The sequence below is a fragment of the Andrographis paniculata genome, unplaced genomic scaffold, assembly GCF_009805555.1.
Source record: "Andrographis paniculata isolate CXL003 unplaced genomic scaffold, ASM980555v1 Contig60END, whole genome shotgun sequence".
NCBI classification, from domain to species: domain Eukaryota; kingdom Viridiplantae; phylum Streptophyta; class Magnoliopsida; order Lamiales; family Acanthaceae; genus Andrographis; species Andrographis paniculata.
In genome coordinates, this window is record NW_026137596.1 from 1088031 (window position 1) to 1102378 (window position 14348).

The 14348-nt window shown below is 36.5% G+C and overlaps 2 protein-coding genes across 2 annotated transcripts; one reads left to right on the top strand and one right to left on the bottom strand.

Moving 5' to 3' along the window:
• Positions 1 to 6226: 6226 nt before the first annotated feature.
• Positions 6227 to 8624, bottom strand: LOC127259759 (uncharacterized). The gene is made up of 7 exons (XM_051287349.1): positions 8469 to 8624; positions 8290 to 8343; positions 8104 to 8177; positions 7291 to 7408; positions 6895 to 6953; positions 6720 to 6800; positions 6227 to 6493 (listed from the first exon to the last, which is right to left on the bottom strand). Exons 1-6 carry the CDS (start codon positions 8556 to 8558, stop codon positions 6722 to 6724), a joined length of 474 nt encoding a protein of 157 aa, XP_051143306.1. The 5' UTR covers positions 8559 to 8624; the 3' UTR covers positions 6227 to 6493; positions 6720 to 6721.
• Positions 8625 to 8754: 130 nt separating this feature from the next.
• On the top strand, positions 8755 to 14335 carry LOC127259473 (splicing factor SF3a60 homolog). Its single transcript, XM_051286832.1, has 13 exons — positions 8755 to 9063; positions 9186 to 9305; positions 9392 to 9496; positions 9815 to 9957; positions 10329 to 10425; positions 10664 to 10828; positions 11237 to 11308; positions 11646 to 11804; positions 12009 to 12086; positions 12655 to 12783; positions 13377 to 13523; positions 13620 to 13805; positions 13899 to 14335. Exons 1-12 carry the CDS (start codon positions 8890 to 8892, stop codon positions 13764 to 13766), a joined length of 1536 nt encoding a protein of 511 aa, XP_051142789.1. The 5' UTR covers positions 8755 to 8889; the 3' UTR covers positions 13767 to 13805; positions 13899 to 14335.
• The last annotated feature ends 13 nt before the right edge of the window (positions 14336 to 14348 follow it).

Genomic DNA, 14348 nt, shown 5'->3' on the forward strand with positions numbered 1-14348 from the left:
CTAAAACGAATCACATAAAGGAGAATACAGAAAATTATTTTATTTTATGACAAATGTATATGTAATTCTAATGGTTTTAATCACTCCCCAAATTAAAACGTGATTAGCCTAATTAGGACATACAAACACTATAGATTTAAAAAGATTGTTTGGGAACTACTTTAAGTTGGCTCTTCATTTATTTATTTATTATTATTATTATTATTTTTTATAACGGAAAACAAATGCGCACTGATTTGAACTCATAATTTCACGATCATAAATTCACTCACGGCACTTTGCTCTTCATTTATTGAGTAAATGATGGCTTACTTTTTACTATGACAAATAAGGCTATAATCTTTTGAAATTGGCAAAATTGTTTGTAACGTGGGTATATAGTAATAATACAATCTCATTATTTTCCCCCAAAATTTCTAACATGGTATCAGAGCATATTTTTCTCATACGGTAGATATAACCTTGCGTTTCTCCGGGTAAATTCAACCTGAATTGTACCCGAAGGTCTTGTAATTTTGAAATATACCTGCTATATGTCATTTGTCCGCTACTTGTCTGTTGCCTGCGTGCGATCTGAAACTTGTATGCAATCTGCTATATGCCCGTTATTTGTCCGTTGCCTGCGTGCGATCTGAAATTTGTCTGCGATTTGCCATATGTCCGCTGCTTGTCTGTTGTTTGCGTGCGTGCGATCTGTTTGGTGTTTGCGATTTATCTTATTTTCGGCTCCGGTGGAGTCATGTCGTTTTTTGCTCCGGTGGAGTGTCATGTTGTTTTCAGCTCCGATAGAGAGTCACACGTTTTTTGCTCCGGCGGATAGTCAACTTTTATTTCTATTTGCGTTTTTTTTTTTTTTTTTTGCGTTTATATTCAACATTCCCCTCAAACTTAAGTGGTATAACAGAAACCAACTTGAGTTTGATAAGAGTATGAAATTGACTACGAGCAGACCTTTGCTCCCGTTGCTCGTCTCACTACTGTTCGTTGTCTTCTTGCCGTTGCGGTTGTTCGTCAGTGGTCCCTTCTTCAGTTAGATGTCAAGAATGCATTCCTACATAGCACATGTAGACAAAAAATTGTGTTATTTTTAATAAACACAAAATTTGTACAAATTATATTTGATTTGAATTTAAAGCGGGTCATATTCTTTAAATGGGTCATTTGATTCTCCTTCCGGGTCGATTTATTTTCCAACTTGGTTTTCGATGGCTTCTTTGATCCGAAGAGGTTTGGTCTTCAGTTTGACTTTGCCGGACTTTGGAGAGTTTTGGTCTCCGTGCAGGCGATTTGATCCTCGACTTTGGATTTGATGTCTTTTTTTTAGACGATCCGAGGCTTTGATCTTTGATTTGGCTTTGCCGCCTTTTGGAGGGCTTTGGTTTCTGTGTTGGCGATTCGACCATCAGTTTTGGATTTGATGTCTTCTTTGGACGATCCGCAACTTTGATTTTTGGTTGTATTTTCCGCCTTTTGGAGAGCTTCGGTCTCCGTGTGGGCGATTTGATCATCGGCTTTGGATTTGATGTATTCTTTGGATGATCCGCGGCTTTGATCTTTGATTTGCCTTTTCCACCTTTTGGAGAGCTTCGGTCTCCGTGTGGACGATTTGATCAACGGCTTTGGATTTGGTGTCTTCTTTGGACGATCCGCGGCTTTGATCTTTGGTTTGCCTTTGCCGCCTTTTGGAGAGCTTTGGTCTCCGTGTGAGCGTTTTGATCATCTGCTTTGGATTTGGTGTCTTCTTTGGACGATCCGCGGCTTTGATCTTTGGTTTGTCTTTTCCGCCTTTTGGAGAGCTTCGGTCTCCATGCGAGCAATTTGATCGTCGCCTTTGGATTTGATGTCCTATTTGGATGATCCGAGGCTTTGATCTTTGGTTTGACTTTGCCGCTTTTGGAGGGCTTTGGTCTCCGTGCGGGTGATTTGATCCTCAACTTTGGATTTGAATTCTTGCCTCCAACGCACTTACGGCATCAACGATATCTTCTTTGGACGATCCGTAGCTTTGATCTTTAAAGAGGTGGATTTGGTGCTCCATAACGCTTTTGGCGGCGTGTCTCTTTGACTTTTGGATCGAAGAGGGCGGAGTTGTTGCTTTGGTGAAGAATGCGATGAACACCTCGGAGCTTTGAGATGAACTTTGGATGTTCTTCCTTGGCTTTGATGAACTCTTCAATAGCTTTTGGAACTTTGATGCTTGAAAATGTGGATTTAGTGCTCTATAACGCTTTTGGCGGCGTGTCTCTTTGACTTTTGGATCGAAGAAGGCCTAGTTGATGCTTTGTTGAAGAACGCGATGAACATCTTGAAACTTTGAGAGGAACTTTGGAGACCATTGGCTTTGACGAATTCCTCAATGGCTTTGAGAGCTTTGATCCTTCCTCCGGCTTGGACATACGATGAAGAACGTTAACTTCATCGATTCGTCAACCAATATTGGATCATTTTTCCAAATCAGTGACTTCCAACGAAGAACGCTTCGAAGGACACGAAGAACATGAAGAACAATACATAAAGAGTCTAGAGACTTACCATTTGCTTGAATCCTCGATGCAACTTCGATGTCTAATGAATTGGCCAAGGCTCCTATTTATAGGGGAGAGTGGCCTTAGCTTCATTTTCGGATGGTGCCACGTGGATGGAAAGATTTTATAATCTTTTCCATTTCCATAAGATGCTACTTTTCATTCTTGACGGATTTGATTGTGCACCTTCCTTTCTCGCCAAAATCTTCATATCATTGTCTTTTTAGAAGATATTAATTTATATACTTCCTTTATTGACAAGATCTTTATATTATTGCCTTTTTTTGGAAGATATTAATTTATATACTTCATTTATTGACAAGATTAATTTATTTTGCTGCCAAACTTATTATGGCTCTATTTATGCAAGTAATATTTGTACGATATCTTCCATTTTAAGCATATTTTTGCATTAATGGTTGATATTTATTGTACAAAAATTAACATATGTGCATAATTAAATACCATATATTTATATTATTGAAAATTTATTTTCTTCCAAAATACATGATATTTAATTTAATTTATACATTTAATTTTTAATGCCTACAACACACTTTCTGAAGAAGTTTATATGACCCCTCCTCCAAGTTTCTTGTCTTCTGGAAAAGTTTGTTGCTTACGTCGTGCTTTAAATAGGTTGAAGCAGGCCCCTCGGGCTTGGTATGCCACATTCAGCGCTGTACTATTGGAGTTTAGTTTTACCACATGTGTTTACGACTCTGGTTTATTTATTCGTTATTCTTCATCTGAGATAGTTATACTCTTGCTTTATGTTGATGATATGATCATCACGGGATATGATGCATCTGGTATTTTGAATCTACAGGTATATCTTAGCCAGCACTTTGAGATGAAGAGCTTGGGTCCTCTTCGCTACTTTTTGGGGCTTGAAGTCTCTTATTCTCCCGATGGTTTCTTTCTGTCCCAAGCTAAGTATACCTCTGATTTTCATGCTCAAGATGGTCTTACAGATTGTCAGGTAGTATCTACACCACTTGCCTACGACGTTCGACTTACCCCTCGTGATGGCTCTCTTCTTGATGATCTTACCCTTTTATCGTCAGCTTGTTAGGAGCTTGATCTATTTGACTGTCACTCGACCAGATATCGCTTCAGTTCATGGCAGCTCCGAGGACCTCTCACCACTCTGTCATCTTACATATTCTTCGTTATGTGAAAGGTACTATTTTACATGGCTTACACTTCTCCTCTAACTCGTCATTGACTCTCAACGGTTACTCTGATGCTGATTGGGCTGGTGATCCCACCGATCGTCGCTTGACCACTGGTTATCGCTTCTTCCTGGGTGATTCTTTCATTTCTTGACGCAGCAAGAAACAAACTTTAGTTTCTCGCTCGAGTGTCGAGTCAGAGTATCGTGCTCTTGCTGATTTTACTTCAGAACTTTTATGGCTTCGACGGCTACTCACTGATCTTGGTGCCCCTCAGCCATCTTCTATGACTCTTCAATGTGATAGTCAGAGTGCTATGAAGATAGCCCATAATGATACCTTTCACGAGCGCACCAAACATATTGAGCTTGATTGTCACTTCATTCGACAATATATTGTCAATGGAGTAGTTCGTCTCGTTTCAGTATCCTCTGAAGATCAAACAACAAATATTTTCACCAAATCTCTTCTTTCAGGCCGTTTTCGATTACTCTTGGACAAACTCAAGTTGGTCTCTACTGTCTTATCTTGAGTTTGAGGGGATGTTAAGATATTTTAGATATTCAGTTTTAGATTTAGTAAATTTATATTTAGATTTGATATTATCCATAGATTAAATTACTTAGATTTGAGTATATCTAGCATGTTATGTATTACCTATGTATAGGCTTCATATTTTGATGATCAATAACACAATTTCATTATTTTCTCTTAAAATTTCTAGCATTCAACACTTTATGGTTTGCCTAATATAACTTATCTTTGTCGAGCCTAATTTACAAAATATTAAATTCGATTGAAAATTTATCGAGAATACACTCGAGAAATAGAAAATTTACAAATTATAAAATAAAAATTGTAAAAGAGCTGAGGGACCAAAAGTGATGGCCGAATATTTGACCGTTAATGCAAGAAAGTTACATGTCAGTCACTGGCAAAGATTGAGAAGTTTTGTAACTATTATCTGAAATAGTCCAGGGACTACGAGCCAGATCAAATCCAACGATCAATGACTGGGCACAGTACAAATCCACCCATTGATAGAGTGGGGTCTCGGGGTCCCGGACTATATAATCTGTTGGGGGCATAAATCACATGAAAGAGTCCCGTTACTTTTGAGCTGTAATATCATGCTGTGGTCCCGTGACAACTTTAGGATCTGTTTAGTTTTAGCCTTCTGAACGTGATTCACATTGTATTTTCATTTTCATTTTCTTAAAATAAATATTTTTAAAGATTGAAATTTACTTGCAACCATTTATATAATTTACTTGAACTATTTTTAATAGATATAAATATATAATTTATTTATATACAACCATTTGCCTCTGACTGATTTGTGTTTGTATTTAAAATTTTGTTTAAATATTATCTTTATTTAATATTATATATTTTTGTAAAAAAATGTATTTGAATATCTATTTGGTAAATTTCCAATCGAATATAATACTCTATAAATTAGGTTCGACAAAGCAAATCACACTAGTAGATATCATTAGATTTGATTTGTGGGGTTTTGAGTTTGATGTTACATGTTTAATTTTATTTTTTTAAAAATATTATATCAATATTTTTTTATATAATTATTTTAATTTAAATTTATATTATTTAAAACTCAAAATCAAAACTAAAACCTACAAGCAAACACCTTGTTTGAAAGTGGAGTTTGTTTGTTCATTGATCGATCACATTTTGGTATCCATTCCCATTCTCAGCCCCACACTGATACTTTTTCTAACATTTAAATAATAATAATAATAATAATAATAATATTTATTGTAGAAAATAAAATAAAAGTGGATTGGCGTTAGCGTTGTCCATTGTGAGTGGGTAAAGTGGAACCTCTCTGCTCTCAAAGGCGCAGTCGCTCACGTGATGGGCCATGTAGTTGGTTAGTGGCGGCTCTATGGATCTCCGCACCAGATATGCATCTGCATCACTCGTTATTGTACTCTGCGTCCTGGCGTTGCATACCTGGGACTCAGCAAGAATACAATACGGGTGTGTTTGTTTGGGGGTTTGGATTTTGGATTAAGATTTAAATAGTAAAAATTTTGAATTTGAATAGTTGTATGATGTGATATAAATAGTTATTGATGTGATATTTTGAATGTAAAATTAATTTTTAGTATAACATAAAAAATGAAAAATAAGTGTTTGATTTGATATTTTTGGAGAAAAAAAATGGAATGAACGGTGAAAATCCAAACAAATCCCCCAAACAAACACACACCCTGCAACTTTTCCCACCAAAACAAAAAACTACAAAAATACCAAAAAAAGAGCAACCAATGGGCCCAGCTAAAAAAAGTTATAGTGGGGTAATGCTTTAGTATTTAAATATAAATATTTAATAGACCAAAAAATATTTTCGATCTTATTGTATTATTATTTAATAATTTTATAATGTAAAAATTTGCAATTATTATTATTATTATTAAAATAAGCTCTAATAAATCCCAGCAGACCATATGATAGGTAACATCTCAAGGCTTAAAAAATTTGAATTATCGAACCTAATAACAGTTAAGCCTGAAAAAACCAATTATATTAGATGAACCATCAATGACAAACGAAATCGAAGATATTAAAGATTTGAACCCATGACGTCACCGTCACTCTTACATCATTTTGGTGGTTGAAAGATTGAGACATGCCCATGCCCACTAAACTTTACCTTACCTTAACTTATTACCTACCACGCTTGTTCGAAACAGACAACCCCTCCTCATTCCTTCTTGTTACAATTTACAAACAATCAGCCTTCAACGACAATCTTTTGTGCTCTACTTTCTGCATCACCAATATAAATAAATGGTCGATATCATACCATGATTTCACAAACAAGACAGTATTTTTGTTTACAAACTTTGGTAATTCTTTTCGATAAAACAGTGGAGCAAATCAATCGTAATGTTCAGAATCCTGAGGAAAACTTGGATTGCAAAAAACCGACGAAAAACAATGATGCTTCAATTTCTTGATGGGAATGGCCAAGAATTTGGTGTCAAATACAGACCTCTAGATTTCAGTGTCGAAGAGACGAACTGTCAAGTCAGAAACCATCCTACGAGCGAAAGGAATATAGCTCAAACTGTACCTGCAATGACCCAATCTGTTGTGTTAACGACATTGTTGCCAAGAAGCAAGCATAAATAGCTATCGAAAATGGAATAAAAGATACGCAAACTTACCAAAAGAGGGCACATATTTCACAAATGATCGCGATAAGAGTAAGTATCTTACTGTGAATCTGAAATAAAACCAAAAACAGAAGATTAACCACTTGGTTAAAGGACATTCGATATTAAAAACTTATGAACAGTTAAGTAAAGAGGTGCAGCAATTAGATTGCACAGTAAGAGTTGACACAATTAAAGTGGTTATAATTTATATGATTCATTCGATGTACACTATTTATATAAAACATGGAGACTAAAGAATAGACGTTAGGATGAACAATTTAATCGTTTAGAAGTTCATAACATCTTCCACCGGGGATGCAACATTAGGCTGCGAGAGTAGGGACATTATTTCAAATTTGTAAGATTTTGAAATCAGTATTACACAGTTAGGGTGAAAACACTTACAAGAAGAGCACAGACAAGCGCCACAATGACACACCCGATGTAAATTGCGGTAGCATATACTCGGACAGGATCAAACATCATCCTAAGCTGTTGCGTTGACCCAATCAGGAAAGCTGTGCTGCCAATTAGATATCCCGATTTAGAAAACTAGAAAAGCAAATGAAATGAAGAATCGAATGTCAACCCCGGCAAGAAAAAGACACGCCATTATATTCTAGTGACGCTAATAAGACGGGATCAAAAAATAACCAAAATAATGTCTACCCAGATCTTGGTTTCTGCACCACTTACTTCGATTCATATGCAATTTTCACAAGTTGTTAAAACAATTGAGATGAAATCCCCATATATTGCACATTATCCTTCCTAGAAAATTAACGATCCAAACTACAATGCATTGTAACGAGTACGATGCTGGTTTTTCTCTTTATATTTGGTTATTCACTTCTAATTAACATCTCAAACAAACCAATTTCCATACAAATTTTAATGGTGAACTCAAGAATGTATGTAAGCTTCACTGGCACCCTATGTTCGAAATCTCGGCAGGATACCTTCAAACAGTTAGCTCATTGAATGCTCAGGATTGATCTCCAAAAACTAAGAACAACGCCACGATCATTCCAACATCCATAGAACCACAACTTCCTATAATCTACAAATTGTTTTCAATCCTAATAATACTTCATCAAGCCTGCCTCTGTGAGGATGTTAACTTTCCTCTGCCCCAAAACTAAGAACACGAAAAGAAAAAATTACAGAAACAATCAACATATGCAGGTATCCCAAAAACAGCCTATTTGAGCTACAAACCTTCCAATAGCCATCAAGTTGCCAAATGTAAACAACAACGCGAATTTGATAGGGTTTGCAAAAACAATCAGCGACTGCACAGAAACACAAAAACCAAAAATTTCAATCAATCCATTTCCCTAATTAAGAAACAAAAATGTATAAGATTAAGCTGACTTTTCTTCAAACGATCGAAGAATTTCTCACCAGGAACATGCACACAAGTCCCGCGAGCAAACAAGCAGCAAACGCGTAAACTCTCTGCGCTCAATTGAAGGGGGAAAGAGACACCAAATTACGAATCGCAGTGAGATTCAGTAAAAAATCAACTCTTCGAACTAAGACAGCGATGGCGAATTAGGTCATAAAATATTCCGTCAATGTACCTGCAAAGGGGAGAGCGAACAGAGTACTTCAGCGTCCTCAAGCAGATAGTCTTGCTGTTCTTCATCTTCGCCTTGGAAAAGCCTCTGCATTGCTTAATTTTCTCAGCTTTCGCTGTGTCTCAGATCAACTTTCCATGGCCATAATGTCTGTGCGAAGACTTGGGTGTTTTTGCAATAATAATAATATACAGGGATTGATTTCAAAATTTGAATATTGGAAATTTATAAAACGATCCTTCAAGTTAAATAAAAATACGCAGAAACCCTATGTGAATTGTACTAAGAACAAATTGACCCGGAGAGAAACGACGCCGTATATGCATTCCCCATCTCCTTTCTTCTTCGCGAAAACCTCTCTCGCGTATCAGAAACCCTTGCAAGGTGAGAACGAGCGTTCGTCGAGTGGAGAAGAGTAGGAACAATGTCTTCGACGCTGCTGGAGGTCACACGTGCGTCGCACGAGGAAGTGGAGCGGCTTGAGCGGTTGGTTGTAAAGGATCTGCAGACGGAGCCGCCGACCAACAAGGACCGGCTTTACCAGAGCCACCGCGTTCGTAATATGATCGAGCAAATCGTGTCCACTACTCATAAACTGGTATGGTTAATCGATTGTTTATTCTAGTTTTGTGTTTTTATGAGGTTTAGTTTCTTTTTTCTTTGTGTGTGTGTGTGTGTTTGTGTAATGAGTGTTAGCTCGGTGGATTTTGGGTTATATAGATCGATATTTACGAAGATGAAGACAATGCGAGGAAGGATGAGATTGCCGCCCTCGGTGGACAGAGCTCGACATCGGCTAATGTTAACGTTTTTAGTGCATTTTACGATAGGTTGAAAGAGGTATGTGATCAATTTTCTTGTGAATTGTCTGGTAACGTTTTTGTTATTGCATTTCAACTTCTGTGGGCTTTATCGTGTTGTTGCAGATTCGTGACTACCACCGAAGGCATCCTGCAGCACGGTATGTTGACCCAAATGATGAGTACGAGGAGCTTCTCAAAGAGGAACCTATCATTGAGTTCACTGGGGAGGTAATACTATCTTCAAAATATATCAAAAATACAATGAAGGCATATAATTCTAACCATATCAACTGATTCTGGATTTGGTTTCCATTTCTGAGATAGAAGAACAACATATAATTTGGATGTTTACAGAAAAATGTTTGAATGTCCTTGAAAGATGATGAGTGACTTGAAGTATGTTCTTGATTTGTGCGTGTATAGTAGACAGTATGTTTACAGAGTTGGAATTTCCTGAATTGTTTGCTTTTATAGCACAAGAGTAGCTTATTAGTAATTTCCTGATATGTTTCGCATTCATCACCAAATTTTGTTTATTTGATTTAGGAAGCATTTGGACGGTACCTTGATTTACATGAGCTATACAATGAGTACATAAACTCCAAATTTGGTCAGCAAATTGAGTACACTGCTTATCTTGATGTGTTTTCGGATCCTGGAAGAATACCTCAGAAATTGAAGTTGACGAGGTAGGTTATTTTTTGCAACTTTCTCTTCATTAGCTGCATCCTTCAGGCTTTAACTTCCAAGTTATTTTTAAGTTTTTAATTTCGTGCTTATATGACCTGTCTAAAGGCTTTTCGTATAAGATTGTGGTATATTGACGAATGCTGGTTTCTTATTCTTTGGTATCCAATCTCTTGTCCTACAAAACCTAAAGTTGATTTTTCCCCAAACAATGCTTCTGCCTGCTAATTAATCTGCCTGTTGCATATTCTTATTAAGAGACTGATGAGAAATATATGGAGATATAAGGTTATTGTTGTAGTACCGTGGATGAATTGACTTATAACTCATCATGTGCAAGTTAGCATTGATATTCCTCCGTTGTTTTTAACAGGCAATATCGGGAATATATGCAGAAACTTCTGGAATATCTTGTATACTTTTTTGAGCGGACAGAACCTTTGCAAGACCTTGAAAGGATATTTTCAAAGGTAATCCTTAAATTCATTTTGTTTTCAATGCTCTAATTGGCTGTTTCCTCTCTGCTTTTTGGCATCGCGCTTTTAATTTACTAATCTGGCAATTTGAGTGACTGCCTGCCAAATTACAGAGGCTGATATTTATGTTTTATGATTTTTGTATCTAACAAAATAGAATCAAACAGACAGATGTCAGGCTGTGGTTATATTCAACTAGTAATTATGCTTTTGATGTTTTATTGTCTGGCAGGTAATTACTGAATTTGAAGAGCAATGGAAGAGTGGACTTGTAGAAGGATGGGAGAATGAGAGTCATGAAAATTCTACTGCACAGTCACAGGATTCCAGGATAGATCTTGATTATTATAGTACTGTTGAAGAGCTGATGGAAGTAGGACCTGAGAAATTAAAGGAGGTGTGCCTGTCTGCTTTTGAACAAAGTCCATAGATGTGTCTAAATCTGCATGTTTTCTTTTGCCAATTGAATATTGTTGCTTGGGAAAATCTAATAGGAAATAAAAATACATGTATTTATGCAACAAAATTAATGTTCCCCAGTAAAAGCAGGATTCTTAAGCGGATTAAGAATTACACAAGATAAATGGTGATATGGGTGTGAAAATAATATGGTATTGTATATTCTTCTTTATTTGAAATTCACATGTTATAGGTTATCTGAAACTGCTTAACTGCTTTGGATTTCTAATTGTTGTTTGGTTGTGTTGCCTGGCCTTTGATTATTTGCATTATAATTTGCAGTTAAGTTATATAAGTGGCTGCTTTTTGTTGTGATGCTTATGTTGCAAATATATTATGCTTTCAGGCATTGGCTGCGCTTGGCTTGAAGACTGGTGGCACAGTAAGACAGCGTGCAGAGAGGCTTTTTCTTACAAAGGTGAATTCTCTTGATTAAAATTTGGCCAATAGTTTGCTATCCAATCAAGTGTTTTCTGATCATGGAAGCACATATATCCTTTCGTATCAATCTCTCTCTCTCTCTCTCTCGAACGAATTGTTGTGTGTGGAAACATGAATGCCTTTTGCGCATCTATTTAAGTGAACTGAAAAAGTCGGTACTTGTTTGATTCTCTGCCCAGTTCACCTTCAAGATATCTAAAATCTGTTTTTTTAGAAAGATGTTAGGGAAAATCTCGGGATTTGAAGAGGTCAAGCTTTGGTTAAATGCTAATAATTTTCTGCATTAAGTCTTGTTGTTTTACTTTATTTTGCAGAATACCCCTCTTGAAAAATTGGATAAAAAACATTTTGCAAAAAATTCACGTCGACCTGAACAAAATGGTGGCGCTGTGGCTATTCAACCCAGTGAAGATGCAAAAGAGATTGCCTTGATGGAAGCAAAAATAAAGAAGTTGTGTGAATTGTTGAGCGAGGTAAGCTAATGCTATGGCTAGTTTTAACTCTCCCCTATTTCAGATCCTTGTTTTATTTTTCCCTTTGTTTCCATGTGCAACCGCACTTGTGGCATTGCTATTTTACTAGCTAAAGCTTTATTTATTTTATCCACCGATATGGCATATTTTGAATCATAATTGATGCCTTGCCTCATTATTTTTTGGTTTAATTATTCTTTGCAGACTATAGTACGGACCAAAGAAAATGTTGAGAAGAAACATGCCCTAACTTATGATGAGATTGTACAAGAACGTGAAGAGGTACTATTCTTTAACTGTATAGGTTCCCTGAAAATTAGAATAGGATGTCAATTATGTATAAATGAAAGAAAGGCCATCTCTTTGAAGTACTGAAAACCCCTGAACAAGTGGTATAAACCTATAAATTGAAGGGCAGTTTTGTGCTTCTTAGATGTCAAGGGAAAAATCCTCAGCTGTGTCCTTTAGCAATTTCGAAATTTATTGTGATGCCTCTCTCTTTCTCTCACACAGACATGTGTTAGTTTGCTTCATGGCCCTGTACCTTAGAGATTGCAGCTCTTTAAAATATGATGTCCTTTTCTAAATAAATAATGCAACCATTTACTTGTATATGTTGGTATCTTGATTTTTGTCATTCCAAATGCATCACTCTAATCACATCCCGTAGTTTGTATCTTCAACCTGTGGGTCTCAATCATAAACCTTGGGTTTAGTATTTGCCTGCTGCTTTTTGAAGGCAGGTTTCTTCTGAGCAGTATGTCTGACCTGAGCTTTGATCATCATGCTTTATTACTGGCCATATATTATATTATATATATATATATATTAACATGAATTCTACTCGTAGGATGAGGTGGAACCTGAGCCTGAGAGTGATGACGAAGATCAGCAGATTTACAATCCCTTAAAATTACCAATGGGTTGGGATGGAAAGCCTATACCGTACTGGTTGTACAAGCTTCATGGGCTTGGTCAGGTATGTCTAATTAGTCGTTTTGCCTATGCTTGATGAATGTGTTTGGATAATTGTGTTTTTATTGGAGTGTAGGCATCGGAGGTCCATCATATGGTTTATGTGTATACTTAATCTAAAAGGCTATCTACCTATTTTAGGACATTACTCTGTAATTTGTAACAGTGCAGACACCCCATACCTTAATTGATTGTTTATGTCATTAGTGAATTAAGTTTTGAGCATGAGAAAACTGAAGTATTAGGTAGGACATTACTTTTTTCACTAGCAAGAGATGGAAACTAGTGAGTAGAAAAGCTGAAGGAGATGAAAGTAGCAAATGACAAGAAAAAGAAATAATAATAATAATAATAATTCAAATAGTTGTGTACATATATGGCTACTGCTTGTGTTTTTCTAGTGGAGTCCATCTTGTTTTGTTGACGATACATTAGAATGTAGGAAATCATATTGGAGTATCATTGTATCATACTGAAGAATCATATATTAAATGTCATAGTTATTAATATTGTTATCACTGTCAAACATCTTTAGTCCTTCCCTACAACCTCAGTATATTTTTGCTAGTATCTCAAGAACATGTGAATTTTTACCAGGAGTTCAAATGTGAGATATGTGGGAATCACAGTTATTGGGGCCGCAGAGCATATGAGCGCCACTTCAAGGAATGGAGGCATCAGCACGGGATGCGCTGTCTTGGAATTCCAAACACCAAAAATTTCAACGAAATTACATCTATAGAGGTATCATTAGATATCATGCCATGTTTTTTAGCCTCTGTTTGCCATTGAAGAAAAATCATAATAGTGTTTGCTATTCGTTATTATTTATGCCCTCAGGAAGCAAAACAACTTTGGGAGAGAATCCAAGAAAAGCAAGGTCTGAACAAGTGGCGCCCCGATCTGGAAGAAGAATACGAAGACCAAGAGGGCAACATTTATAACAAGAAGACATTCACCGATCTACAACGTCAAGGATTGATCTAAAAGAAACTATTCTTGATCCTGACCTGACTTGACTTCACAGTATGTATGATGTTATGATAAAACACACCATTTCTTTGGCTTCCCGAGCAACAGCTTCTAGCTAAAAGATGCATACCCAATTCTAATTTTCAGGAACAAAGGCCTGTTAGTTCTTGGGCAACGGACAGGCAAGGCCAGGCGATATTGCAGCAGCAGCAGCTTGAATCTTGGATCTGTTTGATGTGATGTGACGGTGTGCGAGGTGAGCGCGGTATGTATTCCGATCAGACAGATTAAGTCCATCTAAAGATTAGAAGCACAATTATTATTTGCACATAAAAAGAATGGTTTGTCTTTGCTACCACCAATTTGTTGCTGCTATAAACACTAATGCATCATCACACACATTTCGAATGGTACTGTAATAGTCTTCTTCCTCTTCTTCTGTGGCCAAGTAGGATTGACTGACTAACTTTCCATTTTGTTGGTCTGATGATATTATTATAATAGTTGTGTATTACATTACATTACAGCTTGTATGAAGGCGGTGTTGAGGTATGATAGATATGGAGCCGAGCTTTATACGTCAATCCAAATTCCAAT

What these genes read in the sequence shown, in the direction of transcription:
- LOC127259759 (XM_051287349.1), bottom strand. Translation starts at nt 8,558, where the DNA reads ATGCAGAGGCTTTTCCAAGGCGAAGATGAAGAACAGCAAGACTATCTG. An exon ending in GTTCGCTCTCCCCTTTGCAG is followed by an intron (nt 8,344 to 8,468) that starts GTACATTGACGG and finishes AATTGAGCGCAG; the next exon opens with AGAGTTTACGCGTTTGCTGC. An exon ending in AACTTGATGGCTATTGGAAG is followed by an intron (nt 7,409 to 8,103) that starts GTTTGTAGCTCA and finishes TCTAATTGGCAG; the next exon opens with CACAGCTTTCCTGATTGGGT.
- LOC127259473 (XM_051286832.1), top strand. Translation starts at nt 8,890, where the DNA reads ATGTCTTCGACGCTGCTGGAGGTCACACGTGCGTCGCACGAGGAAGTG. An exon ending in TGTCCACTACTCATAAACTG is followed by an intron (nt 9,064 to 9,185) that starts GTATGGTTAATC and finishes TGGGTTATATAG; the next exon opens with ATCGATATTTACGAAGATGA. An exon ending in ACGAAATTACATCTATAGAG is followed by an intron (nt 13,524 to 13,619) that starts GTATCATTAGAT and finishes TTATGCCCTCAG; the next exon opens with GAAGCAAAACAACTTTGGGA.